Source organism: Phyllostomus discolor, chromosome 4 (assembly GCF_004126475.2).
Source record: "Phyllostomus discolor isolate MPI-MPIP mPhyDis1 chromosome 4, mPhyDis1.pri.v3, whole genome shotgun sequence".
In the NCBI taxonomy this organism is placed as follows: Eukaryota; Metazoa; Chordata; class Mammalia; order Chiroptera; family Phyllostomidae; genus Phyllostomus; species Phyllostomus discolor.
The window spans coordinates 14,537,079-14,557,118 of record NC_040906.2 but is presented as its reverse complement, the minus strand read 5'-3'; the positions used below and the strand labels follow the sequence as shown (position 1 = coordinate 14,557,118).

The following is a 20,040-nucleotide window of genomic DNA, read 5'->3' as shown; positions in this document are numbered from 1 at the left end:
AGTGTGCAAGCCCGGTGACAAATATCCGCCAGTATTATGAAGACAGCGTCCACCAGGTAGCTACTCCAGGGACCGTGGACCTGGGGACTATAGGCGTGGACTCCGCCAGTGCCAGTGCTGAGGACGCGATCCAGGAAGCTGCTCACGACTCACTGTGGGCTCTTTCTCGGGCTCCGGGTGGGCTGGTGCCGAGGAAACCGGCTCATCCAGCTGGCTCGGAAGTTGGCTATTGGTTCTGTGGGGGGAGGCACTCCCCGAGGCCTGAGGATCTCCTGAAATCAGAAAGATCAAGGGAAGATAGCGGTGAATGCCTTCTTCTTACCAGGAAGACACTAGAATTCACCAAGCATTCTGACACAAAGGCCAGGGCAGGCACTAACACATGAACAGACAGGAGTAGCCACAGATCTAACTTCCAGCTGACTTTTGAAAAGCCCTGATTCTACGATGGAGATTGCCCGGGTCCACTTTGTCCAAGTAGGAAAAGAGCTTCCCTGACTCAAAACAGCCAACTGTTCTCCCCCACATTTCCTGACATGTCTCGGGTAGGACAGCCATCTTCCTCCTGGCCCTCCTAAGCGCCTGGGTCAGTTGAATAGAACTTCCCGCAATGACGAGAATATCCTGTATCTCCTCTGTCCATCTCTGCAGCCTCCAGCGGCTGTGGAGCACTTGAAGTGTGGCTGGAGCAAGTGAGGAAATCAATTTCTCATTCTACTTAATTTTTATTCATTTAAACTTAAGGAGTCATAAGTAGCTAGAGATGCCACCACAAAGCTAGACCCTAACTCGAACCCCAGGGAGACCAAGTCCCCTGGAGCTCCTCACCGGCGTCTTTGAGCTTCTGCCTCACTTGGACCTCTCGTCGGGTGACTGCCGTGTACAGGTTCTGTAGATGCGTCACAAAGGGTCTTCCATCCCCAACACTGCATGCCTCTGGCAGTTTCTGCGGGGGAGAGGAGATGCTGCCGTTGGTTACACTGCACTGCCAGAGAAAGGGGACTTGATATTCCACTGGCAGAACTGGCGTCAACCCCGAATGAACTTATATAGAGACGTCAGACCCCGTAGAGGGCACCCACACCCACGCGTGTCGGGACCAATTCGCAGACCTCTTGGTACTCTCTGCTGAAAGGCAATTTCCAAATGCGTATCTTGATTTGCCCCAGTACTTAGGTCTATGATGTTTTCCCTTGAACACGCCACAGGTCTCTGGGCTCTTTCTTCTAAAGGGATGATATCAGGAAATCATTACCCCTGGGCTGTAGAGATTACTAGTTTAATTGAATTCACTCCTAAAACTCCGTACTAGAGAGAAAAAAATGATGAATGACGAGGTCCAGGATAGGGGAGCGAGTGCAATATGGGAGTGACAGACCGAGGACAAGAGAAAATCACGGGGCTGTGATGTTCAGTCAGAGGGGGTGGGAGAAATGGAGCTTACAGAGCGCTGGGGGCTCCCCTGACACCTCACAGTCCCCGCAGCAGTCTCCCTGTGCTTGACTGTAATATCCATGAACGCACAACGGAAAGTATCTCCCCCAGGGGAGTGAAAGTGGGTTCTTCATGGGTGAAAAAACTCTTGCTCTTTTAAAGTATAAAGCACAGAAATACACACACACACACACACACACACACACACACACATCAGAATTTTGGTATATTTTTGATATTAAAATTTCCTGAGGGGGGTGATTAGGAAAAAAAGTCTTAAAAGGTTCCTTAGGGAAGTGATAATAAAAAAAGTTGAGAAGCACTGTTGTATTCACATTATATTTCTGTTTCCCTCAATACAGAATGAACCAGGTGGGTTTTTATTCACAGCAAAATGCTTTGCCTAGTTCCACTTTCCTGTATCGGCTGGACTCAGGCGAAATCATGCTGAAGACCGAAGAAACGGCAATAAAAAGGAGATGAAAGAGGACGATATCCTGTGTTCCCAAACTTGGCTGCACTTCCGAATCTTGGACGGGGCCCAGAACTACCTCATCTGTCCCTGTGCATGCAAATCGTACGGTCCCAGCCAAGTCAGCAGGTCTCCGAGGAAGCCGTACCAGCAGCTCATGTGGGAACCAGCCCAAGAATCCTGCATCGGTCCGTATCTCTCATCAAGGGAACTTCCTCCGGGCTACGAGGGCATTCATTTCTGAAAACCCAGTGAGGGAAAGGATGGACGAGGGGAGCAAAAGAAGTGGTGAAGCAGCTGCTGAACCACAGTCAAGATCGTACAGTGCACCTTTCCCTGAGCATGGTGGTGGCTGAAAAAAAAACGTGTTGATCCCAGGACACGCGACTTCCATTTCTACTCTAACCTGATCCCACCCTAAAGACCACACCACTCCTGGGCTTCCACTGGAAACCACAGACAATGAATCAGAAGCCCTGAGCACACACTGTACTTCCGGCCACGAGTCACACCAGGAGCAAAACAGCTCTTTTCGGCAGCATTGCCTGAGGAAGACACTGAGACCGGGAAGGTCAGCGGTGAGGCCCCACACCTCTGCCTGACCTCACCTCCCTTCCAGGCTTGGCCCTCCGAGTCCCACGCCACCTCCTCCTCGAGAAGGTCCTCTTCACCACAGCTGGGGAGCCCGGGCAGGGGACAGGCCGACAGCTGTTCCCCTTTCTTCTGTCTCAAGTCTCTTCACTTTGCTCAAGAGATGAGGCCTCCCCTTGTGTCACCCACACCCAGCTCGGCTGGCCCTGTGTTGTTGTGCGCACACATGGGCCATGCAGAACTGAGGCAGTCCGGGTCCTCGCCTCCTGCCCTTTACCGAGGACAGAACGGACTCAGTGGTCTTCCAGGGTGATCTTTAGCCGGGTCACGTAGGTAATCTCTAAATGGAGTGCCAGGACAGAAAGGCCACCGAAGCCAGTGCCATCGGGGACCTGAGTCCAAAACTGGGGCCTACGTGTGGGCCCTGCCTCTGTCTTTCCCCTTCTTGGCGAGAGCTGGTTGCACAGCTGCTGCTGAAGCTCTTCTGCCTGAGTATGTGTTCTCAGAAGAGTACCAGGGAAAGAGTATCGGTCCATCTGCTCATATTTACCATGTGCTAGACTCTGTTCTGAGTATTTACTTATTGATCTATTTCTGCCTTATTCCCCGGCATTTCCTTGGCACCCTGAACAATCTGGCCCACAGGAGGGGAGCAGGGACTGTCTGTGAATGAATGAATGTGGTGGCGATAGTATGACCCCATTTCCCTGAGGAAGTCACAGCTAGTAAGTGGTGAAACAGGATTAGAATCCAAACAGTCTGGCTTCAGGGCCCGCAAATATTATGACTGCCCTATTTACTTCTCTGAACGGCAGGAGTTTAGTCAGAAGGCAACGCAGCCCTTCCCAGCAGTGCAGCCTGCGGTCCCTCACGTCGCAGATCGTCTTCCTGCGTTCCCATCCAGCCCAGGCACGAGCTCCCTCGGGTGACAAGAAAGAAGCGAGCAGATAAAAAAAAAAAGAAAAGAGGGCAGCTGGCCCTTCCTGGAAGCCTCAGGGACTGAAAGGCCATACCCTTAATCTTATTCTAGCTGTTCCCTGTCGTTGCTGCTCCCCTGGGCATCATCGTCTGCAGGACACGCTGGGGAAGAGAGGGGGCGAGGCCTGAGCCTGGGAAGGAGAGACTGTTCAGCTCCCTGCCCAGGACAATGGTAGGGGCCAGCTGGGGCGGGTGGCGGAGATCAAAGGGAGAATGCTGGAGTCAGGACTAAGAAAAGCAAATAGCAGGGCCCCCTGCTACAGGTATGTTTGAGCCAGGAGCAAGGTGTACCAGCCACAAAGCGGGTCACTGCCCAGAGTGGGGAGGGGAAGGAGACTGTATAATGTGTGCTCCTGGATAATGTGTTCCTCTGATCAACCCAGGATCGGTCCCACTCAGCAAGGTGGCTGAGATCCTACCGTGTGCCAAGCCCTACGGGCGCGGGGGCGGGAGGATGGATGCGGCAGCCCTTCCCTCGCCAGCACAGGAGTAAGTCGGAGTCCCTGCCTCCAAGAGAGATAGGGAGATAGATATAAATGCATACCTCTTCAAGTGTTATGCTATTATATGACAAACAGAATGACAAAGGGTAACAAGAACTTAGAGAAGAAGAAAGGGACGAATTTTGATGGGGCGTCCTCAAAAAGCTTGGGAGGTGGTGACATCGAGTGAAGCCCAGCAAGGTTAGACGCTGAGTGCGCTGGGAGTTTCTGAGGCGCGCAGGTGTGAAAGGAGAGGACATACGGGCGTGTCTCGTGGGAAATGAGGCTGGAAGGCTGCATTCATGTCCGCCAGATCACAAAGGACTTCGTATTCCGAATTAAGGATATGCCTGTGGGAATTGCCTTTTGTTTCACAAAGTGGCTTTCTGTACCGTACCACTGCTTGCCAACGCTTCCTTGGCTCCAAACTGATATGGATACAACAATGAGGAATCAGACACTTCCTCCAGGCTTCCCTTGTTAGTCTTTCTGCTACATCTGGGTACATTTCTCCGCTGCTTACCACTCGCACTGCAATGTTTCCATAGTCACAGGCGCTCCAGTCCTCTCCTGTCTCCAAGGGCTGTTTCACTCTCCCATCTCCCATCTGCTAGGACTTGAGCTCCTGCTAGCTGGCCAGGTGAGGAGCTTCAGGAAGACCAAAGTTCCAGATCTCACAGGGCATCTTAGTTCCCCTCTTGTCCCTACCGCAGCCCGTCCTGGTTCGAGGGTCCACACTCCCCTCTCGGCAGTAACTGGAATCTCCGTCAGGTCTGAAACTCGCTGCCCGTGGCCCAGGACTCCTAAGACTCCCTCCTACTCTAACCCCCACAGGGTCTGTTTCAGAGATCCCAAGTGCCACTTTCAACGGGAAATAAGGGGTCTGACCCCACCCCCACCCCCACCTCATCTCTCCTTTCCTTTGGGGCCGTTTCAGAAAAGAAAGCTTTAGGACCCTGGGGAGGGAAAGGCTGGACCCTGATACACTGCTCATCCGACTCGATATGGGCCCACGGGCTGAGGATGCAGACTTAAAAGGAGAAAAGTGGGAAATGAGCAAATTGGGGCTCCCCAGCATCGGCCTTAAGCAGGTCCTGGTGCTGGTACCCAGAGGCTGGCACAGACCCCAAGGCTCTGACAGATTGTCACAATGTCACAACCGCAGGTCAGGGCCCCCCACAGTGACTTCCTTAAGGGCAAGAACTCCTCTCCTACCTCTTGCAACCTGCTAAGCTGTGCTGGCACTGGATACAAGCTTCCATCCTAGGGAGCCCCAGGCTTAGGAAATCATCATCAGCTCCCCTTAGGGTTAAGAGCACATCGGAAAACTCTTCTAAGGTCTCCAGTTACCAAAGGGTTACCAGGATAAATAGAAGGGAACGAGAAAAATGGTTTAGGAAGGAAACTCTAAAGAGAAAGGCTCTTCAGGAAATAGAACTCTTGCTCCCCTCCCCTCCCCCACCCCAATCCATCCATTCACCAAATATTTACTGACCACCCCCAGTGCTGAGGATGATTTAGACGCTGGGAATAGAGTACACTGAACAGCCGAGATAGAAATCCCCTGTCCTCCTGGAGTTTGCGCTCTAGAGCGGGGAGATCCAGGCGGCGATGGAGCGGCGGAGGAGCACAAACCAGCGCGGGCATTCGGGTGCAGCGGCAGGAACGCGCGAGCACTTTAAACGGGGGTCAAAGAAGCCTCGCCGAGAAGGTGACCTTTTTTAAATGTTGTTCTCCAACGACAGTTTGCATTCAACCTTACTTCACATTAGTTTCAGGTGTACAGGTGACATTTTTAAAAGACCTAAGCGGAAGTGAGAGAATGAGCCACGCACCTGGGTCCGGGGGCCAGACTCCCAGTGTGCCGGGGTCCGGGCCCGGTGTGTGCTAGTCCTTTGCTCACAGAGTTCCCCTTCTCTCTTCTAAGTGTCCCGCTTTGGACAATAAATTAGTTGGTGAGTCTATCTCAGATACAGGTGTCCACATGGATCTGTGTTTGTTTGAAATTGTGAAGTCTATTAGCTTTTCCCCCTGTAAGAATGCAATGATCTGGTTGACCTTTTAAAAGGATCACTTTGAGCGTAGCAGGACAAGAGAGTGGGTAGATCTGCTACGAGGGCACTGCAATGACCAGGTGAGAGAGAGATGACGGTGGCCGGAGTCAAGGTGGCAGCGGTGGAGGTGGTGGGAAGCGACAGATGCTGGATACACCTGAAGGTACGGCCAACAGGATTTGCTGACGAACTGGGTGTCGGACACGAGAGGAGTCAAGGAAAACACCGCTCCAGGGAATACGGGAGGTGTCACAGAGGGATAATGCAGAAACCTGGAATAAAACCCTTAAGTCAAAGATAATAACCCCTGACATAACTCCTGAGTCCACAATACAGATCCAGTTTTGGTAGTAAAAGAGTGAGTCAGAAGGAAAGGTGAACCTAAGGGCAAGGGAAGTATAAAGGTTTCAAAAGAGAAAGCTGAAAGTGGCTTCTCACTCAAAGAGAAAAGAAGCAAGAATATCCAGGAATTAGGGGGAAAAAATTCTTAGAGGAAAAAAAAAAAAAGAAAGAAGTGAAAGTGAGCTTTGAGTTCTGTCTGTCTTTAGAGTCTCAGAGACCTGGGTTTGTACATAAGGTTTTTGGTCTTCTATTTGCTGGCTGTGACACTTTGGGTAAGTTGTTATATTCAATCAGCATCTTATTGGGATAGAGAGACAGAGAGGGAAAGAGAGGGAGATGAGAGAGGGGAGAAAGAGGAAGGGGGAGGAGGGAGAGGGGGAGACGGGGAGGGGAGGGAGAAGGGGAGGGGAAGGAGGGAAGGCAGAGACAGATGTGATGGGCGTGAGACTAACAACATTGACATCATAGAGTGTGTCCCTTCCCTTTGCGAGGCTCAGAGACGTCCCTTGCCTGGCCCCAGTCCAGCGCCAAGGAGACTCAAGAAATACTCTAATGCCATAGTGTCCAGAGAAGCCAGGGTCTGACCCAGTCGTTAACCCTGCCCCACTGTACCCCGAAGCATGTGACCTCCTGATAATTCAGGGAGCAGTCAAAGCCCAGACCAGGGAGATAACCTGGGGGTGAGTAGTTCGTGATCCACCATCGCCAGGCTAGCCCACGCACTCCTCCGTCTCGGGCAAGGACCAAGGCCAGAAGGCTTTTGTATCATCAGAAGGTCCTGGTTTGAAATCCTGGTTTTTCCAGTGAGTAGTTACGTTACTAATGTCTTTTAGCTTCCATCCCCTCACCAGAAAGATGAGGAGACCCCTACCCACGTTTATGAGACTCGCAGAAGGGCTGTTCTGGTTAATATCTGCAAAGGTTGCCCACTCGGTATATGCATATTATGCCTCCTTACCTCCCCCAAAACTGCCCTTGTTGCTTCTCAAAGACTTCCTTGATCCTCCCCATATTCAGGACCGACCTAAGAGACCCAAGTTTCACTTTCATTCTCCTTATCCTCTTTTTGCGGGGAGGTGGGGGGTATAACAGAGGAAAGCAAAGCTACCCTGAGAGGTGGTGGTCATGTCCAGATTTTTAGGAGACAACCATCTCACTCTCCCTTCTCCTCCCTTCAGGTTTTTCCACATCTCGCTTGGGTGAGCTGTTTCGCAGCCTAGGGAAGATCCAGCCCCGAGGGGTCCCTGTTTTTTATCCCCCACAGCACACCCCTCTGTTCTCTCAGGTCGCTGAGCACGGGCCTGGGTGAGCCGGGAGAGAACACAGCACCCTGAGCACACAAGGCATGTGCCCTTGAAGACCGTGTGTGAACTCGACGGGACAGCCGACACCGCTCCCGTGTTTGGTCTGGCCCAGCTTTGTTTGGGTGTGTGCGGCACAAGGCTACCTGGCCATTCCGCCCTGCCCTGGCCGACCTCTCCCTGTCCTCCCCGCAGCCCGGGGCTCCTGAGCACCCACCCGCTCAGCGCTGGGGGAAAAAACAGAGAGGCCCGAACTTACTCTTGTGTCTGGGACTCCCAAAGTACTCATAGTCCACTTCACCCTTTCAAAGCCAGGTGGGGGAACGGAGGCACACACATATACATGCATTCGAGCAGGCATGTATGAAATCCAATCAAAGCCTTCATTCCCTCTCTCTGTGGCTGCCAAGAGAATGGGGTCATTTTGCTGCCTCGCTCTCTCTCACGGCGGCGGTGGAAATACAATGGAGATAAGGGAGGTACAGAGTTCGAAACAGTTGGAGATAAAGTCCAGTCTTACATTACTCATATCTGTGTAGTTCTGCCTGAGGCCTGCCTACCTAGCTCCCTGAGCTACACGGTCAGAAGAGAAGGGCGGGAGGGAGGAAGAAAAACCATACAGAGAGGCCCCAACAGAAAGCTTGAGCAACACTGGTTAAGATTAACATTCTGGAATGTACTCGGAGCACCAGGCACTACGCTAAGTATTAATGCATTATCTCGATCTTCACAGTGACCCTATCGGCTAAACACTAAAATCACTCTCGTTTTGTGCGTGAGCAAACACAGGCTCAGAGAGCTCAGAGAGGTGAATGACGTGGCCGAGAGCACAGCGAGAAAGCGGCAGAGCGGGGAGGAGGCCGAAGACCCGGGAAGCTGAGCTCCGGAACCTACGCCGAACCACTGCACTGTCGTGCCTTTCAGGATCGCCCTGCGAGACAGCCGTGTCTCCCTCCCACCCGGCCCCCCCGGAGATGGCGGGTCCCCGTGCTGAGGTCTAGTCGTATGAGATGCTAGCTCTCGCCTCTTTTCTTCAATCTCCAAGTAGCTGGAGAGGCTGACAGGGGGAGAAGACAAAATGCCCTCCAGAGAAGGAAGCCCTGACTTAACCCCTGAGTGCGCTCCAGTGGCACCAGAAAACCAGGCAAATGAATCTCTGGTACGGGGAGGCTCTAGACTCTAAACTGCCTTTTAAAAGAAGTACAGCCCCTCAAAGTCCTAGCAGGAAGGCCCCTCCGCTCTGCCCCCAAAGAAAAATAATGGCGAAGGGAGTGGAAGTGGAGGTGGGGGCAGGGGCCGCCGCTCTCATAAGAGCCCTTTGTGGTGGCTGCCTCTGAAAGGAGGTTTTGCTAGACAAGGTGGAACTTCTCAAGGTGACAAGCAAATGGTACAGCCTAAGCTGTGACCTTTGCCCACTCCTTAACCACCGCCTCCCCTTCGGAGGGCCAGAGCCTGCGCGGCGTCCCCGAAGCCCCACCCAGACGCAGCACAGACCACGGCTTTCTGGTCTGGAGAGCGACGGACAAAAGCGAAGGGGCTGGGTGGACAAAAGGGGTTTCCTGGGGCGGACGAGGCCTCAGAGGCTCTCAGAAAGTGCAGCAGCGATTTCTCGTTTCTCTTTTCTCTACATCCACTGCTTCTCCAAGAAGTACAAGCAGCTCCTGTCAGACCTGGCTCAGGGTTGGGGGGGCGGGGGGTGTCCTGCCAGCCTATTGCGGGGGGGGGGGGGGGGAGTCTGAATGACAGCTTAGAACCTCTCTCAGATTCAGCTGGCTCACCCTCCTTTTCCCAAATAGACATGAAACAACGTGGTGCAAGTGAGGAAGCAAAAGACTCAGGTTTAGGAACAGAAAGGAAATCACAGCTGCGAGGCAGGCATCGGGCCCCGAAAGCTCGGACCCCTGGGCTGGGCCGCGAGCACAGCACGTGAGTGCGTATTTCTTTTTTTTTTTTCTGTTTTAGGGGAGAAGAGAGGACAGTTAGCTGGGTCTGCAGGGCACAGAGGTGATTTAGAGGACCCGGTAGTGTCCTTCGTAGGCGTTTTGGTGGAGGACAGCTACCACCAAAGGGATTCTCTTTCACCCCACATTACATGCTTGACAGCTGGGAACACAGCCCACGGTGGCTGTGGTCTCCTGGGCTTCCTGCCCCCACCCTGCCGGCTCCCTCCCCACAGGAAGACACAGTGTCCTCTCCACCCAGCAAACTCTCAGTCTACAGGGCGATGCACTACATCACACACACACACACACACACTCATAGACAAGGCCTGATCTCTAGGACGGTGCATAGGTATAGATTTCTTAAGAGAACACAGATCATATAGGGAAAAATTGATAAATCGGACTCCATTAAAATTAGGAACCCCTACCTGCATAGACACATCTCCAAGAAGACATACAGATGGCCAGTAGACATATGAAAAGATGCTCAATGTCACTCATCGTCAGAGAAATGCAAATTAAAACCACAGTGAAATATCACCTTGCACCCATCAGAATGGTTACCATCAATAAATCAACAAACAGCTAGTGTTGGTAAGGATGTGGGGAAAGGGGAACCCTCATGCACTGATGGTGGGATTGCAGACTGGCGCAGCCACGATGAAAACCAACATGGAGGATCCTCAAAAAATTAAAAGTGAAACTGACTTATGACCCAGAGATTCCACTTCTGAGCATATATCTGAAGAAACCCCAAACACCAATTCGAAAGAATTTATGCACCCCTCTACTCATTGCAGTGTTATTTACAATAGCCAAGGTATGGAAGCAGCCCAAGTGCCCACCAATACATGAGTGGATAAAAAAGTTGTGGTACATATATACAATGAAATATTACTCGGCCATGAAAAATGAAAATTTATCATTTATGACAGCATGGATGGATCTAGAGGGTATTATGCTAGGTGAAATATGTCAGAGAAATACCATTTGATTTCATTTACATGTGGAATCTAAAGAACAAAATAAATGAACATGCAACATTGAAACAGACTCAAAGATACAGAGAACAGACTGATGTTGCAGAGGTGGGGAACCGGGAGAGTGGGTGAAAAAGGTAGAGGGACTAAGAAGTACAAATTGGGCCATGGTGATGTGACTCAGTTAGTAGGAGCATCGTCCCATAACCAAAAGGTTGCAGATTTGATTCCCAATAGGGGTACATGCCTAGGTTGCAGGTTCGATCCCTGGCCTGGGCACATACGATCCCCTGTCCAGGCGTGTGTGGAAAGCAACCAGTTGATGCTTCTCTCTCACACTGATGTTTCTCTCTCTCTCCCTTCCTTTCTCTCTGTCTAAAAGCAATGAAAAAGTGTCTGTGAATGAGGGCAAATATTTAAAAAGAAAGTACAGATTGGTACAAAATGGTTACGGGGATATAAAGTATAGCGTAGGGAACATGGTCAATAGTATTGTAATAACTACGCGTGGTGCCAGATGGGTACTGGTAATATCGTGGGGACACTTTGTAAAGTATATGATTGTCTAACGCTATGCTGTACACCTGAAACTAATACAAAATAATACTGAACATAAACTATAATTGAAAAATAAGAAAAAGAAAACTTCTAGTTAAAAAAAGGTAGAAAAAATAAAATTAGGACACTCTGTTCATCAAAAGACATAATTAAAAGAGCAAAAAAAGTAAAAGAGCAGAGTGGGAGAAAATATTTACAATACATATAGCCCACAACAAAGGACTTGTGTCTAGAGTATATGAAGAACGCCTAAAAATGAACAAGAAATAAACAACCCAACATAGAACTGGCAAAGGGCTTGGTCGTATCTGCATGACCAATATTTACATGAAAATGTACAGGACCTCATTAGTCACTAGGGAACTCAAATCCACAATAGAATGTCCCTACATATTTGCTATAGTGGCTAAAAGGAAAAAGGCAGATAACACAAGTGCTGACAAGGATATGGTACAACCAGAACTCTCATAATACTGCCTGTGTGAGTATAAACTGACATAGTCACTTTGGAAGACTGTTTGGCAGAACCTATTTACTAAACCTAAGCATATGCACAACTATGGAACAACTGTCCCACTCTTATGGACACAGGGTGGGGCAAAAGTAGGTTTACAGTTGTTTGTATGGAAAACAATACAGTAATTAATAAATAAGAATATAAGAATAAACTGTGTTGTGTACTCACAACTGTAAACCTACTTTCGTCCCACTCTGCTGTCCAACACAAATGGATGAATAGCAGTACAGTTTAACACTGGAATATTACACAGGAATGAAAATTAACAAAGTACTGCTACACACTGCATGCGTGAATTTCATACGTATTTTGTTGCGTGAAAGAAATCAGACACACAAGGGCGTATACCTATGAAGTTTGAACAGGCAAATTAATCTATCACAGTGGGGTTTCAGGAGAGTGGATACCATTTGGAGGTGGTGGGTGATGAGTTCTGGCGATTTTCTGGTTCTTGATTTGAGTGCTGCTCACATGGTTATGTTCATTTTGGGGCAACTCTCCAGCTGTGTCCTTGTGATATGGACACCTCTCTGTATACACCTTATATTTCTTTTTTTATTATTAATTTTATTTTTTTATTTTTAGAGAGGAAAGGGAGGGAGAAGGAGAGAGAGAGAGAAACATCAGTGTGCAGTTGCTGGGGGCCGTGGCCTGCAACCCAGGCATGTGCCCTGACTGGGAATCGAACCTGCGATGCTTTGGTTCGCAGCCCGCTCTCAATCCACTGAGTTACGCCAGCCAGGGCATACACCTTATATTTCAATTTTTAAATCTATTAATAAAAGATAAACCATGATAAAAAAACAATTTGGCAGGTCCTCAAAGAGTTGTATGTGGAGTTACCACATGACCCAGCAATTGCACTGCTAAGTATATACCCCAAAGAATTGAAAACATATGTTCATACAAAAACCCACACACACATGTTCATAGCAGCATTATTCATAATAACCCCAAGGTGAAAACGACGCAACTGTCCATCAGCTGTCAAATGAATTAAAAAAGTGTGATGTGGCCATCTGATGGCATATTATTCTGTCATAAAAAGGAATCAGGTACTGCTTGAATGGATGAACCTCAAAAACAGAATGCTGAGTAGAAGCATCCAGACACAGAAAACCACATATTATCCGATTGCATGTGCGTGAGATATTCAGAACAGGCAGACCCGCACAGAGACAGAAAGCGGACTAGTGGCCCCCACCGCTGGGGAGGCGGGAGGAGAACGACTGCCCGTGTGTGGGCACAGAGTTGCTGTTCGGGGTGGAGAAAAGGCTCTGGAAACGGAGGGTAGTTGGGGCTGCACAGCCTCAAGAATACTGTAAAACCACCGGAGTGTATGCTCCTGCTGTACGTGTTTTGGTAAATGTTATGGTATGGGAATTATAGCTCATTTTTTTAAAAGGACTTTAAAAAGATAAAGTCTCTACTCTTCCCCTCTCCTCTGCCTTGCTCTACTCTGTCCCCCCTTTTAGAAACAGCCTCTCAGGCTCCCAGCAGGCCGGGACGACCGTCCGTGACTTTAGCACAGTCAGTGGGGCAGAGTCCTGCCTGGTGACTGAGTGGCAGGGGCTAGCACAGAACAGGGACAGAGCGTGGGATCTCGAGTCACACAGGCTTTGTGTTGAAAAAAAAAAAAAGTTCACCACTTACGTATTGGTCTTTATGATCTTGGCCAAGTAACTTAATCTCTCTGAGCCTCAATTTTCTCTGTAAATGAGTGAAATGACTCCTGTCCATAAGGGTTGTTGAGAAGGTTGTTAAGTGAGATAATATAGGTAACATGTGAATTCCTTTCCCTTGACAGTTCCAAGCAATCTTAGCAGCTTGAAGGCAACCAGAAAACACACTTTACTTCGGCAAAACCGCAGGCTCTGGAGCTGAACGGCTCACATCCCAAGTCCATTACTTTGCCCTTCTCAGCCTTAGGTTCTCCCATTGCATGATGGGAATAAGCACACTACCTGCATCACAGAGCTGTGATGAGGATTAAGTGAGATAATGCATGGAAAGTGCTCACTGCACGGCCTGGCACATAGGAAGCCCTCAATAAATATTAACTGTTATTATTAATTCAATCATTAAACAAAACTGTTGAGCATGCCAGATAGCATGCTGTGTCCTAAGGATAAGATGGAGTTCACTGCCTTCAAGGAGCTCATAGTCTGGGCTGGGGAGTCAGACACATAAACAAATAATTGTTCTTCACGGCCAGGCACACACTGGAGCCTTTGATTCCCAGTCAATAACACTAGGTCTGAGGCATTATAAAACAAAGCTGGATATGTAAGGAACGGTGTGGGGTGGGGGCAGCGGTGAACAGACTAACCATGAATCAACAGTAGACCCTTCTTTTTTTCTATAAATAGCCCACAAGGATCTAGATAAATAGGCATGCAGACTGCCTCCTCGGCATTGCTGTGCACCGGCCAGGGGCTCAAGGGCATCTCCTGTGATTCTATCTTCCCTGCTTCTCAAGTGCTTGGCTCTTTCTCATCTTTCAGGTCTCAGTTCAGACGTCACTCCCTCCGGCCCGCTGACCGTGCCATGTTCAGGATTTGCTCTTACAGCAAGCACTCTATTCTTTTCCCTCAAAATGACTGTAATCATTTTCGATTATTTGCTGCGCACTTGTTTCCTATCGCCCCCGCTAGGCTGGGAGCTCCTAGGGCTCCAGTTCGTTCAGCCAGTAGTTACATGCCCTGTGCCGGTCCTGAAGCAGGTGCTGGGGGCTCCATCTGGGGGTACAGACACGGGCACTGCTCTCACGGAGGTTACACTATAGATTTGCGGCAGAGCTTTGGGATGGAAGATCCCCCCAGTCCTGGCTAGGCCCCTGTTCTGACTAGCCTGGGTGGATATGAGCCCTTGGTGGCCAATCTCTCACTGAGTCCAAAGAACAAAAAGCTGAAACTCTGGGGACTTCTCAGCTCTTCCTCTGGCAGGCCTGCACTCCTGTGCTCACAGCCCAGTGAGGTTAAGCTGGAGCCAGCAGCACAGCCTCAGAGCCACTTCTGCAAGTTCCTGCCTTATGAAGCTCTCCGTATCAGCGTTCTGAGAGCAAGAATCGTCGGTATCAGACAAGGGATATACCTGCTCTAGTGGGGGTGGGACAGGAGGTGGGGGGCAGGGAGGTGAGTCTCCCTAAGACCCGCATAGAAGGAATAACTGGACCTGGTAGTGCTCAGCTCTCACCACCTTCCACAGTCAGTGCCCTGAGGTCCTCACACAGCTGTTCCCCATAGTCTGAGTTTCCCTGCCATTGAGCCTGACTTTGTCCCAGAGGGTGCCTCCCGCTGAAGCCAGCCAGAGGTCTAGGGATGCTGAACTAGTCTCCCGTAAGAATATTTTACTGCAAAATCTCAGGATCGGCCACAGGGACACTATTTTCCAGGACTGGGAGAATATAACATTCAAAGGATTATTGAAAAAAGCTGCTTCAAAGTCTGTACTAAATGAACAGACTTTGCAAAATGAACAGACACACAAAAGTGTGTGTATATGTGTCTCTCTGTGTCACACACACACACACACACACACACACACAATAAGCCCTTGCTTACTAGTAGGAGATGACATCCTGAAAGCAGAATCAGGGAGGAAGTCTCAAGCTACAAAAACAAATAAATTTATTCATTGAAGAATCACTTACTAGACACCTTCTCTGAGCCAGACTGTTCTAGGTCCAAAGAAATACATGAACGGTTGTGCATTTGGTAAAACAGGTCCCTTTCTGTGACATTGCCCTGTGCACAGTCTACTCTGAGAGAAGAGCAGAAGGCAGGCAGGATTTTCCATCCTTGTCAGGGATTTCCTAGCCCCGCCCCCAAACTCCCTGCTTTTAATGTGCCCTCGAGGCGAACAGAAGCAGGACCACAGGGTAGATCGGGAGGGTGGGACTGGGGTCAAGGTGTGTCCATGAAATCAGAACAGCACGTTGAGTTGCAAACAGGAGGCGAATCCACAGGAACCAGCCGACTAATAGCCCCAGCCCAAATCACTGCTGCCAGGTCTAGCTGAATTAATGACGGGACATTAGGAATGCTGGCAAGGGGAAACGGTGTTAGGTGGGAAACGGTGTTTTGCAATTAAACCTGTGTGAGAGTATCCCAGGAAAATGAGAGTCTCTGAAAATCTCTGCTCAGACTTCTAACTCAGCCCAAGGTAAGGAGAATGCATGTTCTCAGGTCACACCAACCTCCTTTGCCCGTCTTTGAGCTGGTGGGTGGGGTGGGCCGGGGGGGGGGGTGATCCTGTTGTTCTCCTGGTGCAAGGACTTGGCAAATCTTAGATGAATACACTGGACCCTTCCATAATCGACATGGGGAAAATTATAATTTGGAGAAAACGAGGGCGGAAGAGTGGCTCTCCCAGGATCCATGATCCTGAGTGGAGCAGGGGCGGGGGGCCAGGGGAGGATATATTTTTTTCATTCAACATCAGATCCTTGCTATTATTCCAATCACTATGGTTTTTGTTTTTTACCATACTAAAATGCTACTTAGGGCCATCAGGATGGCTCTTTCTGAATTCATATCAATATATCTACACTCTACTTCCCCGTTCCTTTGGCAATCGATAGCACATACTTTCCAGATGGATGGTGCAATATGACTGTGGAAGAAAACTGTCCTCTAGCTCAAACACAAATGACTACAGAGTGAACTAAGGTGGCCAGCTCAGTTAAGCTCCCTCCTTTGGAAGCATGTCCTACTCACCCACAGCTTTCCTTGAAAGGGCAAGGTGAGGGAGGGGGTCCGGCCTGTACCATGTGACCCTCATCCCCTGGCCCCGGCTAATCAGATGAAGGGTGGGCACTTGACCTAAGAGAACTCAATCCCTGCACCAGAGTCTCTCCATCAGTTCTGTGACCCAAAAGTCGTAGTGCATGGATTCTTAGTTTTGGTTTTGGATTTTTTTAATGCTGTGGGCTCCTCCGGCAACCTGGTGAAGGCTATGGAGCCTTTTTTTTAAATGCATGAAATAAAATAAATAGAATTGTGAAATAAACCAGTTCATTAAAATGCCAGTATTCCAACATGTTAAACATTTGCAGTATAATAACATACGTGCTTTACTGACACACTGAGTTACAAGGTCTAGTAGCGGGTCTAATAACTACCATAATTTCAGGTAGCGGTGAGAATAAACTACCTTTCGTGGTACCTGCTGCACCTCTAAAAAGGCAGGAGAATACCTGTGATTTCTACTGGAGACAAAAATCACAGATACTGTTAGTGCCACCGTGGTTTTTGCTTACGTTTGGCAAATGCTGAGTTTCAGTTACAGGTTAATGAAATTAAAGGAGCAATTTGTTCCCCTCTCCAAATCGTGAAACCTTGAATTCCAAGCACGGATTCCCAAGGAGACAAACTGAAGCCACAGGTCAGTCAGCAGTTGGTAGGAGCAGAACCCAGCTGGTCGGTGGGTCGGGCGTGAGGGGCGGAGATGGGTGCTCCCTGGGTCCCAGGGAAAGAAGCTGCCGGTCCAGCTGCTGTGAGGCGCAGCCAACTGCCCTCCATTTGGTGCCGACGGGTCTCACTGCGCCTTTTTGGTCGACTTCCTTTGCGCCATTCTACTTAAGCTCATGGAGGGGATCCTCTTCCTTACAGTTAATTACTGAGATAATACCTTAAACGAATGAGCTTATTGGAATATGTTGATAATGTATTATGTTATTTGTAGGTACTAACATTCTACTAGATAGTAAATTCTTTTTTTTTAAGATTTTATTTATTTATTTATTTTTAGAGAGGGGAGGGAGGGAGAGAGAGAGAGAGAAACATCAATGTGCGGTTGCTGGGGGCCGTGGCCTGCAACCCAGGCGTGTGCCCTGACTGGGAATCGAACCTGCGATGCTTTGGTTCGCAGCCCGCACTCGATCCACTGAGCTACGCCAGCCAGGGCTAGACAGTAAATTTTTAATATCTCAGAATATGTACACTCGCAGCTCCCGTAAAGCCCACAGCTGCTGATTGCCATGAGTCTGCTGTAGCAGATACTAACAGTATCAAGCGTCTCGGGGGAGGAGGAAAAGCTGCCGTTCCCCTGCCTTGCGGCTGCACCTGGCTGGCAAGTCAGAGCGGTTTGCCGCTGGGTGCTGAGCCAGACAAAACGGAGCAGGATGAAAAATCAATGAAGAAGTCCCAGCACCACCTGAATCACTCTGGCTCTTTAGATTTACGGAGGGAAGGGCACAAGGGAGACATAAATATCCAGAAAATGAAGCCAGGACTGTCAGAGGTCCTCCTGGAAAATGTGTCGTAAATAGATACGCTGTGTCATTGAGGGGGAGAAACTGAGGAAGACAGACTGTCCCGAACAGCTTTCCTGTCCATGCCTAGCCCCACCCCCTCCACCTCCCCCACCCCTACCCCACTGCACAAGCAGATGTAGGCCCGGGGCACATCTTTGGAGAGGGAGAATGACCCTCACGTCTTCTCCAGCAGCTCCCCGCACTGTTTGCAGCCCCGCTGAGGGCAGGCAGGAGAGGAGTCAGCGGACTCGGGGTGGAATATTGCTGTTAATGAAGTGTTTAAAAATGCCGTGCGTGGTGGGACATAGTTCTTACTTAACTCTCCTTTCTGCCTTAAATATGTCATATATTTTTGTATGTATTAAATACTTTGGAGTGAAAACACGTTTAAAAACAGTGGAATCCAAATCAAACATCCCAGTGGAAAAGTGGAAATGATTTAGCACAACCTGCGCAGTGACTCCTGAAGCCCGAGCCCCGCCAGTCCTCTGAGAGACACGCTCCCCAGACCCGCGCCCGTGCCCGGCCCCAGGGACGCCGAGTTTAAAGGAGCGCCGGGACCCCAAGGAGTCGAGGTTCTAGGGGGGAAACCATTCTGGATGGCAAGAGGATTAGTCAAGAAGAGCAGCAGGGTGTGGGCTTAGGAGGCTGAAGTGCTAGAAGGTCAATTGCTAGTTATCTGCCAGCGTTTTACTCAAAACGCTCACCCACAACGGAGCGCCTGCCTAACCCACGGCGGAGGTGGCCACAGAGGGAGGTGACCCAACACTGTCCAAAGATGACTCTGGAGTGCAGGGCCTAGGGGACGCCCGCAGGCCCAACCAGGCCTGAAAGAGACACCAGAAAAAAGACGGAATACGGGGAGAAAAAGTGGAGGTTTAAAAGACGTACTTCAAGTCAGACCTCAGCTCAGAACAGGAGTGCGGTGGCACCGTGGGGGCAGGGAGGGCGGGTGATGGGACACCGGGGCTGGAGGAAGAGAGAAGTGCGAATCCATGGAAGAGTCAAGATGGGCCTGATTGGATGGAAATTCTCCCCTACGGATGTGAGTGGGCTGGAGACCCAAAGCTGCCTCCTGAGACTTCTGGTCCCTCAGCGCAGGGCTCACGGCAGTCCTTGTCCTCTCTCCTGGCTATAGACCCGGTGCCCTGCAACATCCAGATCATCGGTAGGTACAGCGCATCACACACCCTTTCGGACCTAGGTTTCACTGAGGAGGAGAGAATGCCTCGGTTAACCTAATGTAGCATTTCCTAACTGATGCAGGAAGCCCCAGTTTGGTGGGTTTAGGATTCCCACTGAGTTTGCGGACCCCCCTGTCCTCAGGCTCACTTGGGAGGCAAGAACGGGCAGCCCTGACACCAGGCTGGCCCTGGGGAGCAGAGCAGCAGCGCCAGGGTTCATCTCCAGGGGAGAGGATGCAGGAAGGACCAAGTCTAGGCTCTGGTTACAGGGCATCTTGGACACCTGTTGATAATAAAACATTATCTGTCAAGGCTTCGGCCCTCCAACCTACCCGAGAAGGAGAGTGGCAGAGGAATTTTATTCCTTCTGATTCCCATCCCTGCGGATAATACTGCCCCGCCCCCGCCTCAAAGGCCACACTAGTCGGAGTAGAAGGGCACTGAAGGGAGGATCTAAAGAAAGGGCTGAGCAGGGATGTGAAAGACTCATCAGCCCCTTCCTGGAAAGGGAAGGTGGGTGGTGGATACCAGAGAAAGGCTAAGGAAACACGTGGCCCAATCAGCTTGCTTCCTTTCTCAGTTCCATTGAGTCTACCTACCGAGGTGGCTTTTCTAAGAACTTGGAGGGATTGCTTCAGCTTCTAAGTTAAGAAAAGACTTAAGGAGAGCAAAGGAGGGAGCCCAGAGACGAGTTTGGGGGCTACTGCAGTTGTCTGAGCAAGAAATGATGGTGGCTCAGATCAAGGCTGTAAAAGCAGCAGCAGAGTCTGTACTTATTTTTAAAGAAGAGCCCACAGAATTTCCTGATGGGCTAGATGTGGAGCATGAGAGAAAGACAGAGTCAAATACGACTCCAGAATTTTTAGCCCATGCAAGTGGAAGGATGGAGTTGCCATTAGTTGGGGAGGAGAAGATTATAGGGGAAGCATGCTTGGCACATGTGTGGTG

At 49.9% G+C, this 20,040-nt stretch overlaps 1 protein-coding gene across 2 annotated transcripts in view; it reads right to left on the bottom strand.

Annotated features, from left to right (window-relative positions):
- Window positions 1–20,040, bottom strand: part of NHEJ1 (non-homologous end joining factor 1) — a 77,275-nt gene that overhangs the window by 830 nt on the left and 56,405 nt on the right. For both annotated transcript variants that reach the window (XM_036022838.1, XM_028509949.2), the window contains 2 exons: window positions 829–946; window positions 154–272 (listed from right to left, as the gene is read on the bottom strand). In XM_036022838.1, the coding sequence (XP_035878731.1) occupies window positions 154–272; window positions 829–946 (237 nt within the window). The remainder of the gene's footprint in view (window positions 1–153; window positions 273–828; window positions 947–20,040) is intronic.